Source organism: Diabrotica virgifera, chromosome 10 (assembly GCF_917563875.1).
Source record: "Diabrotica virgifera virgifera chromosome 10, PGI_DIABVI_V3a".
Lineage (NCBI taxonomy): Eukaryota > Metazoa > Arthropoda > Insecta > Coleoptera > Chrysomelidae > Diabrotica > Diabrotica virgifera.
This window is the reverse complement of record NC_065452.1, coordinates 29,368,095-29,385,191: the sequence shown is the minus strand read 5'-3', so window position 1 is coordinate 29,385,191 and position 17,097 is coordinate 29,368,095. Positions and strand designations below refer to the sequence as shown.

Sequence of the window (17,097 nt, the reverse complement as noted above, 5' to 3'; positions counted from 1 at the left end):
CCTTACAAACTTTCAAAAAACCGCCATCATGAGCAGGTCGGTCGATTTTGCTTTGACACTATGTTAACGCTCGGAGCGAATACAGTTTTTTGACTAAGTCAATACTTTTCGAGTTATTTGCGAGTGAATATATTAATTTTTCAACAAAAAAAACCACGCTTTTGGTGGTTTTATAAGCACTTTCGAACTGATGAAACTTACAGATCATATAAATACAACATAAGTAAAGCAACTTGTGAAGCGATAATGATTCATTTCATTTGAGATGCTAATTAGGGGGTGATTTACCCGTTTTTTTTACCAAAAAAAAAGGGAACAACCTTATTTTAAGAGTAACTTGCTTATTTTTGATACTAGATACTTTTTCAAAAAATAAGAATAAAGTTTTTTTAAAGCTATAAAAAGTTTTCCTTAAAAAGTGCTTCATTTTTTTGTTATTTTATGTTGAAATATTCGATTTGGAATTTGACGAATATGTTGTTCATTAGCTACACTTCGCTTCTTCTGGGTCCGCTGCTGCTCACACATACACCATTTTTGTCACTTTTTTATAGTCTATATTTTTGCTAAGGAAATACTTTTTTGAAAAAATACTTAATTTTTCAGTTAGGTATTTGCGAAAAGCCGTCTAAAAACGTGGGTTTTTTGTTGAAAAATGAACATATTCACTCGCAAATAACTCGAAAAGTATTGACGTAGTGAAAAAACTGTATAGAACAAAAGTTGTTTAGAATTAATCAGTTTATCCACTTCCGGACTTGTTTTAAATGTTTCTTTTTCACCCCCAAAAAGGGGTGAAACTCACCCCCAGGGTAAAAGCACACATCGGCACAATATCACTTGTTTTGTTTGACAATATTAGCTACGTGTATGCCAAATTTCATATCAATCCAAGTGGTTTTTTAAAATTTAGAGCAATAAACCGGTATTATTGCAATAATTTATTAATAACAAAGTCGAAACGTGGTTTAAGCTATCACGACTAGTGGCAATCGATCTAGCGTATAAAAATACTATGAAAAAGACTACACACTTGCTGTAGATAGTGCATTATTTCGAGCTTTTCTGCGAATAAACAATTATTTTGTTATTAACAAAATAAGACCATATTTTGAGTAATCGCGACTAGTCGAATTCGATTCAGCGACCAAAAATACACCAGAGAAGACCTTAACACTATCAATTTATTTACAGAGCTTCTAATAATTCCTGAAAAACACCTAATTTTACCATAATTTGTTAATAACAATTAAACGCACCATATTTGGGCTTCCAGACCACTTTCATTGGATTTAGCGACTCAAAAAACCTATAATACCACCATCAAATCACGGTGAGCTAGAATTTCCCACGGGAGCCCCTATGTAGCGACTAGACTATATTGTAATCCGTTTGGATTTTTCTATTTTAATGTGTTTTTTAAACAAAGTACCAATTACGTTAGAAGTTTTTTACTTCATTGTAAAGTTTTTTATTGTTTCTTATTCTGTGGTGTATTGTGTGCCCAAAACTTGTCAAATAGGGTAGGTGGGGGCAAAGGTACGCACTTACATTTTTCAGTAACTTCTTATATGTTGGCTACAACATCTTGTGGCATATGTTTGTACTACTCAGTAGCATTGGATGAGAAACTTTGGCGTAATCAGGGCGAATACAACAAAAATGAGGTAAAAATTATTTTTGTACCTTTTGATCTAATTATTCTTAAAAATTGATTGATTCTAATTCTTAATCTTTCAAACTCAGATTATATTATTGGTTAGGCATGTTGAAAGTTTATTGTTAGAAGACTTCTTCTACATGACAGTTTGAAGTTCACATGTGCATAGTTTCATATTGAGGTTAGACATATTATTGGTTGCCGGATGGGGCAAAAGTACTCGCACAAATGGGGCAAAAGTACTCACACAAATGAGGCAAACGTTTGCAGTGCGTACCTTTGACCCCAGTGAGGGAGACTTGACAAATGCATGTTTCAAGTCAATCTTCAAAGTGAATATCAAGTTGAGCTTGATATTCTATCAGCTAATTTTGTCTCAATTGTAAAATGTCTCAAATCTGCAAAAGTACGCACAGGCGTACTTTTGCCCCATTGGGTGGGGCAAAGGTACGCATTTACAATTTTTTTTTTCAAAAAGTTATCAACACTACAAAAATAATCTTGAAGAATTTCCATTTACCTTATATGGTTACAAAATGTATCAATTTCACTTTCATTTATACTCTGTGCCAATTCAAGCATTAGGAGATTCACCAGAGATAAAAATTTAGAAAATGCGTACCTTTGCCTCCACCTACCCTATATATTATATTATATTAATATTTTTCCTGTTCTTGTTAAATCTGTCAGTACTCCTTGTTAGTTGTATGTGGCGTTCAATATCTTTTTTAAGATCCCTGAATGCACATTTCCAATGCTTAAGATCCATTCATTCCCGATAATTTTAGTATCCAAGCTTGTGTTCCATTTAATAACATAAACCTTACATAGATTTAATGGTAATTAAACAAATAAAGTGTTCGGGTTAATTTCAACAGTATGTATTAGTAGAGGATACGATATAAGGTCGAACTGCACCGATCTGTTTAATGGAAAAAAATTATTTTATATGTAAATTAGTATGTTAAACATTATAAAAAACAAGGGGTGCCTGATATAATCCTGTTATGACTATAATTAATTAATAATTAAAAAATGATTTTTTTTCATAAACTTGACTGACGTGTTTAACAAAAAAAATTAATACTATCTGTAAGTGCAAAGCCTATAGGATATGTAAACATAGGGGTGTCTATTTTTATCCTGTCAAAACGATTGGACTGCCAGGTTTAAACAGGTGTCTTTTCATAGGTATTTGCACCTAATTGTTTAATCTATCAACCAAACACAAAAATAAGCACTGTTTAATTGCAAATACGATGATATAGGGTTGCCCGTAAAAAGCATGTTCTAAATGAGGGTTGCCTAATTTTTAAAATTTTACAGCACCTACTTATGAATAATTGAACATAATATGTAAAACTTTGTTATCTTACTAATTTTACGAAAAAAAGTTATTCTTTATAAAAATTTCTGCATGATGTAAATTCTATGATTCAACCATCAGATGTCAAATTTTGTCAATTTTATATGAGTTATGTCAAAAAAATGTTAATTTCGGTCAAGAGGGACTTCGGCCTTTATTTTTCACAAATCGAAAATTGTTATTATGAAAAGGTATTAATAATCGAAAAATATGTTTTAGTGCGCAATTAAATCATTATAATTGGAAAAACAAATTGCAATTTTTTCTGAAATTAGATTCCAAACTTCATTTTTATTTCTTATAAGTATTATATCAATTGTTCATCAAGAGCTTTGAATTGTCTACAACCTAAGGTGCAGCCATCATCAATTTTATACATTTTATACGAGGTATGTAAAAAAATATGAATTTCGCTCCGGAGTAAAGTTATGCAGCAGTAAAAATATGTTGCAATATAGAATTATATCCTTATAATTGGAATATTCTGAAATATAAAGGTATAAAAAAACTCTTAAGTGAAATTCATTGGCAAAATTGGCAAAAAAAAGGAAAATCACTGGCAAAAACTTGCAATATTTGTATATATTGTAAGTATATTGCAACTATTACAAGTATAATAGGTACCATGAAATATCCAATAATTTGGAAATTTATTTATATTAGATTAATTTTAAAAAACTGTAAACATTAAATATTTAAATATATTATAATATATTATTCAATATAAATGCAGCATTTAAATGTCGTTATAAATTGCAACCAGAAAGCAACACATAGTTACTTGAAACTTTTATGTTTTTTCAAGAATGTAAATAAAAATGAACAAAGTGAGTCTTCGAAAATTTTGAAATAAAAAATAAAAAACCATTAGGTTAGGTATTTTTCCGAAAATCGGTCAGAAATTTAGACATTTTTGACAACTTTTTTTAAAGAAACGTTCGATATTTTTTCATACTTATCTGGAAACGAAATCTTGATGTTGTCTGGAAACGAAAAATATCTGGATGGAAATATTATTTCCTTACTATAAGGAATAGTATATTGTACAACAAGTGAGAAAAACATATTTCTCACGAGCGCAGAAATTTGTTGGCACAAGCCGAGGGCCGCAAATCAAGCGAGGGAGAAATATATCATTTCCTCATGTATTGTACACTGTACTTTTTCTATGGATGCGGCTTTGTCAAGAGTTCAAACTTCAAAATTAAATAATTTAGTTGCTTTTAGGTATATTATATGCATAAATTGAAATAAAATATACTGTAGCGTGATTAGTGTAATTACTTCTAATTACAATAAAACTAGCGGTTCGTAATTTATATACGACTTTATTTATATAAGTTACAGACGAATTTATCCTATACACTAAACTTATTCACAAAATATGCCCGTATTTATACCCAGTTGTTATTCTGGAACAATCGACTCCCATCTCGAGTTATCGGCTTGTTCCGCCTACGTGACGTACCTTCCAGAATTCTCCGGCGAGGCCTAGCACATCCGATTACGTCATTCTCGAGGTGTTTACTGTTATACGGGGATCGGCCAAGATTTCTCTTCCGCTACACTGCTCCCCTCTTAAGATCTGAGCGTCTCGATCAGCAACTCTAAATGAAGGCCCAGGATGGCGGAATCTACACGACTCTCCAGCTCTGCATACACCCTTCAAGAAGAAATAACAGTCTACTGTCTTTGAAGGGTACGACATCTTCGGGTTCATGCAACACACAGTGATTTGTACACCAGTTCCTCTGAAGACCACTTCAAGCATGCTTCTCACAATCTTCCAATCCAGATTTTCTACTGCATGGCCTATTTTTGGTAAAGCCAAATTTTTGATGTCATAATTACACACGATTTTCTTCAAATTAGTTAGAGCACGCCATATGTTCTCGTAGCTTGGCGTGTCCGTATAAGACTTTCTGGTCACCATATACAGCAAAGATCGAGGACCATCTTCCAATCGCAGTACTCTTCCAATTTTAGGCTGCTGATTTCTTAACTCGTCCAGGCGGCCGAACTTTCTATTGAATACGGACGATATTCCTTTAGTCATCTCGAGGTCTTGGGCAACACAGTGGGCCAGAGAGACGTTTTCTGGAACACCAAACAGATCTTGCTGAACTTCTGTGGTCACGCCGAATCTAGCACTCTTTCTCGCTGCGTAATTTGACATAAATTGATTAAAACTTGGCTGTGCGACATCTTTCATCTCCTGTTGGAGGACTCGTGCTTCTTCTGTTTCATTTGAGCCAGCATATGGTGCAAGACGATTTATGTGAATAACTTTTGGTTTACCGTTTGGCAACTTCTTAATTCTATATATTACGTCATTTATTTTCTTCTTAACTTCATATGGACCTTCCCATTGTCTTTGCAGTTTAGGACATAAGCCTCGACGACGTTGCGGATTATAAAGCCAGACAAGATCACCTACTTCGAAGCTTTCATTCTTGCATCGAGAATCATATTGATCTTTCATTCTGTCACTGGCTATCTGGATGTGTTGTCGGGCAAGTTCATGAATGTTGTTCATTCGTAATTTCAGGCGGTCAACGTAGTCTTCGCCTGCAACATGTTCCTCGGAAGGTCCGCAGCCAAACTCTAGGTCGCAGGGCAACCGAACTTCACGACCCAACATCAGGCAGGTTGGTGTTTGACCTGTAGTTTCATTTACGGCCGAGCGGTAGGCCATCAGGAATAAATGAATGTGTTGGTCCCAATCTCGCTGATGTTCAGATACAACTTTGGACAAGTGTTTACCCATCGTTCGGTTCATCCTCTCGACCATCCCATCTGATTGAGGATGCAGGGGTGTTGTTCTGGTCTTATTGGCACCAATCAATTTACAAACGTTTTGGAAAAGAGCTGACTCAAAGTTTCGCCCTTGGTCGGAGTGGATCTCCAAGGGAACACCAAATCGGCTAAAGAATTCTTTAACAAGTACCTCTGCAACGGTAGCAGCTTCTTGATTTGGTAATGCATAGGCCTCAGTCCATTTTGTAAAATAATCCATGGCTACCAGGATGTATTTATTTCCAGCATCGGTTTCTGGAAATGGACCTGCAATGTCGATAGCTACTCTTTCCATAGGACTTCCAACATTGTACTGTCTCATGGGTGCTCTCTTTTTACCAACCGGACCATTACCGGATGCACACAGTTCACATTTTCGGCACCATCTTCTTACATCATCTTTACAGTTCACCCAATAGAACCGTTCTCGAACCTTTTGCAGAGTCTTCGTAATACCAAAGTGTCCACCTGATGTACCGTCATGCAACTGACGCAATACTTCTGACACTTTACTTTTAGGTACAATCAACTGAAGCTTAGATTCTGTACCATCATCGTTCTCAAAGGTTCTGTACAGAAGATCATCTTTTAGTATCAGGCAATTCCATTGGCTCCAGTAGGCCTTGACTTCCGGACTACATGCACTAATGTTTTGCCAACTAGGTCTCTCACCTCGACGCATCCAATCCAATACTCTTTTTATACACGGATCGTCTTCTTGGGCTTCTTGTAACTGTTGTGGCTGCCATTGCTCATTAACGACGGTAGTTCGTCTCACAGGGCAAAGCTGTTCATCTACTTTAAGCCGGTGATTACAACTTTCACTGCATGGCCGTATCGAGGAAGCATCTGTATTTGAACCAACTCTTCCAGCCCTCTTCATGCGTCTCTTCGGCATCGTGTCACGAATCACCCTCCGTACCATTTCCACCAAACGTTCATCTTTTCTCTTATCGCCTTTTTCCACGGTTATTACTCGATTGTTTCGTGAAGCTTGGCTAGCTGCTTCGTGTTCTAAGGCAATAGCAAGTGCTTCATCTAAAACTTTCGGTCTTGCTAGTCGTAAAGCTTTCTGTAGTTCACTATCTTTCAGCCCATTGACAAAGGTATCTACCGCAATTTCTTCTAAAACGCTGTCTGGCACCTCCGGATAAGCCAACCGCACCACACGAGCCACATCTGCTTCAAATTCTTGCAGATTCTCACTTGCTCGTTGACTTCTATTTCTCAGTTGTGCTTTGTATACTTGTTGTAGATGGGCATCTCCATAGCGTTTTTCTAGACGAGTGAACAAGGTCTGGTAACATTTTTCTTGACCCTTAGGAATTGATCTTAATATATCTGCAGCATCACCTCGCAAAGCAGCAGTCAAGGAAACAGCCTTTTCCTGTTCGGTCCAATGATTGGCGGTCGCAATAGCTTCAAATTGTCTAAGATATATGGACCAAGAGGACTTTCCATCGAATGGTGGTAATTTGAATCTCATATTATGCGACGTTTCGTCTCTCGGTAGTTCATCTTTCACTACAGGATCTAAAGCTACTGCATTAACTGACGGTTGCACTTTTGTATCGGTTATCATGCTCTCTAATTCTTTGATCTTCTCTTCTACGGCCAAAAATACTGCATTAACTGAAGGTAGAACTTTCGTATTGGTTACCATAGTCTCTAGTTGTTTGATCTTCTCTTCTAACATTTCTTTATTGTCGTCTACACTTTTCTGTATCTTATCGAATGTTCTAGAAACTTCTTCAAATTTCTCATTGTTCTGTTTACAAACTTCTTCAAGTTTTTCGTTGTTTTGCCTACAGACCTCTTTAAAAGTTTCTTCAATCTTTTGAGAAGTCTCGTCGAATCTTTTAGCAATGTTTTCGAATTTCTCGTCGCTTTTTCTACTAACTTCTTCAAGTTTCTCGTTGTTCTGTCTACTAACTTCTTTAATTACTTGAGAAACACTTTCAAATTTCGATAAGATCGCTTGTTCTGCTGTCTGGAAGTGGAACGTCTTTGGGTCCTCTCCATTCTTCTTGAGGACCTCGTCGAGTCGTGCTTTCAGGACTTTCTTGGACCCACTGGCATCTTGCTCGTACTCTTCTAATTGTTCACGGAGCTGTTTTAGCGAGAGTTCTTCTAGCAACATCTTTAGTCGGCACACACGTACTTTTCACAATGTCTTTTAAGTCTTTCCGAATACCGAACAATCAACGCACTCCGGTTATTCCCGACGAATAAAGTTCAAAAGTCTTTTAAAGTCTCTCTGTAATTCACTTATTTATATCGCACTAAGTTTACCGAACACCGACACCAACTGTAGCGTGATTAGTGTAATTACTTCTAATTACAATAAAACTAGCGGTTCGTAATTTATATACGACTTTATTTATATAAGTTACAGACGAATTTATCTTATACACTAAACTTATTCACAAAATATGCCCGTATTTATACCCAGTTGTTATTCTGGAACAATCGACTCCCATCTCGAGTTATCGGCTTGTTCCGCCTACGTGACGTACCTTCCAGAATTCTCCGGCGAGGCCTAGCACATCCGATTACGTCATTCTCGAGGTGTTTACTGTTATACGGGGATCGGCCAAGATTTCTCTTCCGCTACAATACATACATGAGGTATTTAATATTGTTTAAAATTTCTATACGTTATTTATTTGAAATTCTAATTAAGTTATTTTTAAGCAGTTTTGAAAGGTGATTCCTGGTAAGTTTTGCTTCAACACATTTTGTTTGACAACATTAATTGTGTTTGTATTGTACATGTTACCATGGAAACGGCGATCATATGTGTGTAAACCGTAGGAGAACCCCTAAGAAAAAATATTTCTCACTGCAATGGCCGACTTTTCTCACTGTATGAGAAATTGTTCGTTTTGAACGTATGTAAGTAGTGAGAAGTTGCACATTGTATAGCATCCATACAAAAATACTTTTTCCTTACAGCAGATTCGAAATACTGTCAAAAATAAGCAAATGCGTCAAAGACGCATATTTTTGTTTCTATAGTTACAAAACCTGTATTTTGTGGCATCACGAATATTTGAGTCAAAATAATAATACTTATGTCTATTTAAAATGTTCGATTTTCGGAAAAATAGTATGTATACCTTGTATGAAAAGCCACATTCCCGGACTCTGTATTGCCTTGTTTCGGCTTGCGCCTCGACGGCAATATTTACATCGTCCGGGAATGTTAAGCTTTTCTACTAGGTATACAATGTACTATTATTCAGTACAAAGATTTTATTATTCTAAACTATAAGTATAAATATTACATTTGTAAAACATTGGTTCCAGTGATTTTTACTCTACATCAGATTCATTGGAACTAAAATTTTCAATATTGCCTTCGCTACATTCACCATTATAAAAATCCACAAGGAAGAATGTCCTGTAGCTGGCTGTATACCAATAATTACAAGTAAAATTTTTTATTAAATTTTACTTATTCACCATTATCTTCCGTCATTTCCAGAATATCCTGCACTTTCAAAGGCGTTTGGTCCCCCATAAATCCTGTTGGTTTTAAATAATCATCTAGATGCCAACCACAGTTTTCAGGCTAGAGTTTTGTATATTCCGACTCAGTTGCATTAAGCCACATTATGGAATTAACAAAAATCTTTCGTAACATTTTTTGTTCTAAAGATTTCCAGCATGGTGGTATAGTGTTGAAGTCAAAACTTTTAATTTTTTTCAAAAACTGTTTACTGTCTTCTTTAGCAGTATCAGTTTTCATAAAAATACGATTTCTTGCATCATTTACTTTGTTGCAGTTATTCACGGCATACATTTTAGCGGTAAACTCTAAAAAACCTAAAAAATGTGTTGCTTTCTGGTTGCAATTTATAACGACATTTAAATGCTGTATTTATATTGAATAATATATTATAATATATTTAAATATTTAATGTTTACAGTTTTTTAAAATTAATCTAATATAAATAAATTTCCAAATTATTGGATATTTCATAGTACCTATCAGTGGCGACGCGTGACTTTTTCTGAAGTGTTACCAAAACCAGATACAAAAAATATTATTTAAAAAAATGAAGATATGGCTAAATGTATATATACACTCACCGGCACAAAATTCCGCCACCCAAAATTTTTGATTAAGTTTGACAATCTATAACTTTATTATTTGCACTTCGATTTTCAAGATTCTTGCACGAGTTTGTAGGTACATGTATTGATTTAACTTTAAAACATTCTGTGGAAAAATTGGAGGGCTGATTTTGTTTTATACTCCTTTTGTATTATCCTGGAGGTATCACTAAGGTCATGTTTTTTGAATTATCTGAATTAGTGATGTAACGAATATTCGTATTCGCATTCGCATTCGCGAATATCCGCATCTTTTGGCATATTCGCATTCGCGTTCGCATTCGCAAAATGTGTGCGAATGTTTTGCGAATATGAATATCAGAGAAAAACTAATTTGAAAATAACGTTAGATTAATAAAATCAAAATCTATTCTCTTTCTCATCTTTTTTTATTAAAAAAAAGGTAACTTAACCTCGTATAATCAGATTATCAGGCTTCACGTTGTTTTATTATTTGGTATAATGTAATAAAGCTTAAGATTCAGATTGATTTACACTAAATATTAATTAACTTCTCATTAAAAATTTAGAAAACATTTCAAAAATAGAAACAAATTAAAAAAACTGAATATTCGCATTCGCATCCGCATTCGCGAATGTCGTTATTAGATATTCGCATTCGCATTCGTATTCGCGAATGTTCAAAAAACGACATTCGTTACATCACTAATCTGAATATCTCTGTTATTGTAAGAGCTGTAATTAAAAACACTGCTTTGAAGGTTTATTTAATTAAAAATGTCAAACGCACTAAAATTAACAAAACAAAACAAATTTAAGAACAAAACAAAACAATTCAATAGCGGTTATGTCCACCTCTTGCAGCAACGACTGCTCGCAATCTGTTTAGCATCTAATAAAGATGTGTTTTCCTTGCCTGGGGAATAGCCCGATATTCCTCTACCAGGGCCATAACTGTACCACATTTTCTGGAGGCCTAGGATGACGGCAAATAGCTTTTTTATTCATCCTATAAATGCTCAATATGATTGAGATCTGGGCTGCATGCGGGCCATTCTAATCTTATCAATCCAACCTCAATTGTATGAGTCAATCAGTGTTTTTATTTACAAAAAATGGTACAGCTCTTACAAGAAAAAATATATTCGGAGAATCCAAAAAACAAATGTTGGTGATGTCTCCGGGAAAATATGACAGGACTATGAAACAAAATCAGCTATTCCATTTTTCCACAGAATTTTTTAAAATTAGGAGAAAATACAACGCTTCCTTTCACCCCTGTACAATGACATGTAAGCAAAATTTTTTGTTACCGGAATAATACCAAACAATATGAATACATGTACCTACAAACTGGTGTAAGAATCTTGAAAATCGGAGCACAAATAATAAAGTTATAAATTGTCAAACTTAGTCAAAAATTTTGGGTGGCGGAATTTTGTGCCGGTGAGTGTAGCTTCAATAATAACATTTTGTATATCACTTGAAACTCTCGAAAAAACAGATGTTTCTAGATGTTGACAAAATATTTGGTCTTTTTTGGCAATTAATGTTAACAATTCCCTGTAATTGCCTCGATTGTCAGAGTCGTCGCCCTCAAAATGACCACGAAACGCTAATTCTTGTTTGACCAAAAAACATATAGTATGTATTTATAAGTGTGCTAAGGATATACCTATCTATTTTTTTTAACAAACTCATTATGTTTAGCAATATTTGCTTTAAAAGCTTGGTTAAGAGAACTTTTGATTTTTGTATTGCCAAACTGAATCAAATTGGGTATACATCTTACATGTAGGTAACGGAGAAATTTCATGTCTCCTTTTTAAAAATCTAACACTACTTATTTAAATCGTGAACCTGGTCCACCCATTTTTTGTAGAAACCAGAAGACATGGCCAACAATACAGTATATTTTTTTTGCAACCATAATATAAACAAGGATTTTCACTGTACCGACTAAGTTTAAAATATCGAACTACTTTTGTTGATTCCTTTTTTAAATTATTTAAAATAGGTCTTTCATTTCTAATCTCATTTTTTTCTTCAAAATTATACAAGGAGAATTACTTTTCAAGTAGTTGATCGATTAAGAAGCGACACTCATCCATGGTTAACTGCACGCATACTTTCTATAGGTACTGTCACCAATTTTAAATCTGGTAACAGCGCTACTGATACACAGCGCGCTTATGCCGTCGCTTCTTCAAAATTTTCAGTCACTAGCCGGCCCGAGCGCCAGCGTGGGTATATAAGCATTGTAACCAGAAATGAGTCTGGTAACAGAGTATAATAGAGTGCAACTGAGTCACATACACTCGCCAATATTTTCGTGTCTACGAGTAGTTGGCTATTTACTGAGTTAGGTACTATTACCACATAATATAATAATATATTTCTATTGGTAAAAATATTGGTAAATAGAATTATTCATCGTCATAAAATATTTATTTGCAAGATTTTTAACTGTTACCAATGGTATGATAACGGTGGTTACATGGACGCTTCGCCAGTGGTACCTATATTGGATTCGGTTGTAGATTTCAGCATTGGCTCTAATGCACAACGTAAATAAAAAAAATGGAAGAATACGCTGCGCTGTTGCGAGTTCGTCGTCTGACTTACCGTGGCAGAGCCGACTTCAGATGCGCGTAAAACGATACAGGAGTATCGGCAACCTTGCTTGTCATAAGAAGTGCACTGAAATTTACTCGTGAATCCGAGTATACAGTCGAACTCGCTTATTGGAATAGCCTTCGTGCCAAGCAAAAGTATTCCTATAACCAGGATATTCAAATAACCGGTCATAGGTGGCTAGTGGAAACGTTTCGGGACTTCAAAATTCTATTCCTTAAAGCGGGATATTCGCCCTATAACAGGGATTCTAATAAGCGGGTTTGACTGTATATACATATATTGCGAGTCTTTGCCAGTGATTTTCCTTTTTTGCCAATTTTGTCATTGAATTTCGCTCAAGAGTTTTTTATACCTTTATATTTCAGAATATTCCAATTACAAGGATATAATTCTATATTACAACATATTTTTAATGCTGAATAAATTTTCTCCGGAGCGAAATTCATATTTTCTGACATAACTCGTATAAAATTTATAAAATTGATGATGGCTGCACCTTAGGTTTTAGACAATTCAAAGCTCTTTATGAACAATTGTTTTTTTTCGCAAAATTAATAGGTAATAAAAGAGTTATCCTACTTGTAAGAAATAAAAATGAAGTTTGTAATCTAATTTCAGAAAAATTTTCAAATTTTTTTCCCAATTATAATGATGTAATTGCGCTCTAAAACATATTTTTTGATTATTAATACCTTTTCATAATAACAATTTTCTATTTGTGAAAAATAAAGGCCGAAGTCACTATTGACCGAAATTAACATTTTTTGACATAACTCGTATAAGATTGACAAAATTTGACATCTGATGGTTGAATCATAGGATTTACATCATGCAAAATTTTTATAAAGAATAAATTTTTTTCGTAAAATTAGTAATATCCAAGTTTTACATATGTTCAATTATCCATAAGTAGACGCTGTAAAATTTAAAAAATTAGGCAACCTTCATTTGGAACAGGCTTTTTACGGGCAACCCTATATCATCGTATTTGCAATTAAACAGTGTTTATTTTTGTGTTTGGTTGATAGATTAAACAAGTAGGTGCAAATGTCTATGAACAAGACACCTGTTTCAACCTGGCAAGCCAATCGTTTTGACAGGATAAAAATAGGCACCCCTATGTTTACATATCCTATAGGATTTGCACTTACCGATAGTGTTAATTTTTTTTTGTTAAACACGTCAGTCAAATTTATGAAAAAAAATCATTTTTTAATTATTAATGAATTATAGTCAGAACAGGATTATATCAGGCACCCCTTGTTTTTTATAACGTTTAACATACTAATTTACATATAAAATAATTTTTTTCCATTAAACAGATCAGTGCAGTTCGACCTTATATCGGATCTTAGACTATATAGTTAGAAGAAAAATACTATTCGTTGTACTTACTGATAAAGTTGAAATGTGCGAGGACTGGCGTTGATAGAAGCAGCCACTGGACCAACTTTAGCCAGAGCAACTTCCAAGGCTTGTTCATCACGTGCTGGTAACACAGCCCAAGAAGTAATGTTTACTAAGGCTTTGTTCTTATCGTACACGCATCTTTGTTTCTAAAATGTATAGTATCTATTTTAGTGTTGTTTTTATTACGAGCGAGTGATGTGTTGTGTTACAGAAAAATTATAATTAACTTAAAAAGGCTTCACATTGTTTCTTTGAGCAGTATTAGTTTTTACGATTGGTAGGTTGCTAACCTTGCCAATCACTCTCCACATTTTCTCCGGGCTTGGGACCGGCTTTATCGAAACCCAACCTGATACAAAAAGGACAAAAAGAATGCTAGAAACGGCAGAGATAAAAAAGCTTCGAAAAATCGATGGTAAGACACTATGCATGGGATAGAGCTAGAAGTGAACATATACGACGGAGATGCAAGGTGGACAACATTAATCACTGGGTAAAAAAACAAGAGTAGAATGGAACGACCACATAAGCCAAATGACAACAAATAAAGTAGTAAGGACGGCGAAAGATGGTTTCCCAATAGGAAGACGATCAGTGGGAAGACCAAGAAAACTATGGAATGACAACTTACTGGAGGCACATTGAAAAAGCAGACATAGTGATGTCTACACAAGAAGAAGAAGAAGAACTTGAAAAGAAAATAAAACTAAATGATGCATAGAACTGAATGTTGGGGAGGTAAAAAAAGAACAAAAATGCATATGGCACAAATGAGAATAATACGTAGAGCGATGAATTGAGTGATAATAAAGCATAAAAGTAGTAATAAATATATATGTATATTAAAAGTCTAATTAATGGTCTAACACGATGATCGGACCAAATAAAGGACATCACTGGTTACTCATTCTCCGAAGCAAACAACACGCAGAGGAGAGAGCTAATTCGACAGAAATAGTCAAACAAATCACATGATGCCACTATATCCTTACGAAGGTGAAAAGATAGAGGAGGAGAATATTGAGATAAGTCTAATAAGCACATAGTTATATGTATACTACAAAGGTGGAAAGAACACTTCGAAGAAATATACTCCAAACACGAGACAACACCAGGATATAGACGAAGAAAATGAAATACGCCAGTTAAACGTTAGCTCAGTACTTCTTTTTCTTCATGCGACTAGGAGTACAGTGGAACCTCGATAACTCGGATTAATCGGGACCGCGGCCGATCCGGGTTATCGAAAATCCGAGATAGCCGGAGAATATGGTAAAAATTAATAAAATACGGTATACTTACAGATAAACTCCGTTAGAATTGAATTAACATGAAATATATTTATAAATATGCACAGTACCTACTCATTAAAATTACTAAAAAAAACACCAAACACAAACGTAAGCAAACGGAAGCGAACAATACAAGACACACAATACAGTCACAACGATGTAATGTTATTTAAGAACAGTGAAAACTAAAGACCATTGTTTATAAAAGAATTTTTTAAATAGTCTTTCCTAAACAATGCTGACAGTTTGAAATAAAAAGGAATAAGTACTACAGACAGGTGGCTGCTGTTTCTGCGGCGTGTGCTATGAGTCATTTTTAATATCGTATAGTTCAAATTACACACATACCTACACATTATCTCTCAAATATTATATTACATACATTTTTATTATTGAAAGGTTTGTCTGATAATTAACTATTTTGATGGGAAATTACCACAATTAAATTGAAAAATACAAAATATTGAAAATCAAAATGTTTATCTGATGAAAATCGGTCAGGGTTATCGGGGGCCGACTTATCGGGGTTCCACTGTACTTCTGTTTGTCTGCCTCTTATTCTATTTCAGTTGTTGTTGACTGTACATTGTCTTTCTACCTCTTCGGCGGTCTTCCAACGGGTCTTCTGCTATACGGCTTGTTGTTTTTACAGATGTTTGCTAATCTATCTGGTTCCATTTTGTTTACATGTTCATTCCAGTTTTTTTCTTGTTTTTATCCACCTGTTAATATTTTGAATTTTGTATTGTTCACGTATACTTCTGTTGCTTTGTCTGTCTCTTAATGATATGCCCGCCATTGATCTTAATACTTTCATTTCGATATCGTTGATTTGTTTGTTTGTCTCCGCTGCACAGTGGCGTACTGAGCATGGTTCCGCGGGCCGCGGCTCGGTCCCCGCAGGGGCCTGCTTTCACGTGCTTTTTTGCTTCTTTTGTTTCTAATTTGTTTGAGACATTTTGAACTACACAAGTACACACTACGAAATGTAACTGCTTAATAAATTTTAACTTTTGTGTAGGTATTTATAAATAAAAACAAAAAATACCTATTCATCCAAAAATTTGAAAACCAAATTTATTAAGTAACATAGAGAAGGTTTTTTAGGTATTGTAAGGTTCCTTCATTTTACCTACTAAACAAAGCACTTGTCTCAACACTTGTTTAAAGAATAACCGCCGTTGCTTGCCTAAATACGTGTTAACACAAACACTTTTGTATTTTTTATTATTAGCACGAAGTTGCAAAACTGCAAAGTTGCAAATTAGGAAACATATATTCAATGCAAGTTTTATACCGTCATAAAAATAATCCCAAGACGCTCGATACTCCTTTTTTTGTATTATAGCACTCTCATAACACTGCATAAATATAGACAATTATAGTGGTATTTAAGTGGTAAGGATAATAAGAATAAAATATAGACACTAATTTATTTTTAAGAAGATCTCTTCGTTTGATTGATATCAACCTCACCGATCCAAGGTTTGTTTTTTAATATTTTGCTTGTTTAAGGGTTTTATCTCCCTAGAGATTTGTATGTAATTATTTAACTTATTAATAAATGTATCATAATATACAATTTGGAAATCTATTTGGTTGATATAAATTTCATTCCAATGTTCATTTTTTAAAAGCTGTAGTAGTTTTCCGATATTGGTTTTTAAATTATTATGACTGGAGATTTAGATGTAGAAAATTTTTGAATTTTAATATTTATAAAAACGGCTGGCGTAAAGTGATCAGTCATGTCAGTATGAAAAACGATAGGATTAATATTAATTTACTGCTTTAATAGTCCATTCACTCACGGTAAAATATTGCAAAACCTTCAACCAAAAAAATTTAAAGAACGG

General features: G+C 34.4%; 1 protein-coding gene across 1 annotated transcript in view; it reads right to left on the bottom strand.

Moving 5' to 3' along the window:
* The window catches only part of LOC126893007 (procathepsin L), an 83,062-nt gene that overhangs the window by 5,776 nt on the left and 60,189 nt on the right, over positions 1 to 17,097 (bottom strand). Inside the window, exon 5 of the mRNA XM_050662944.1 lies at positions 13,935 to 14,095. Coding sequence (XP_050518901.1) covers positions 13,935 to 14,095 — 161 coding nt within the window. The remainder of the gene's footprint in view (positions 1 to 13,934; positions 14,096 to 17,097) is intronic.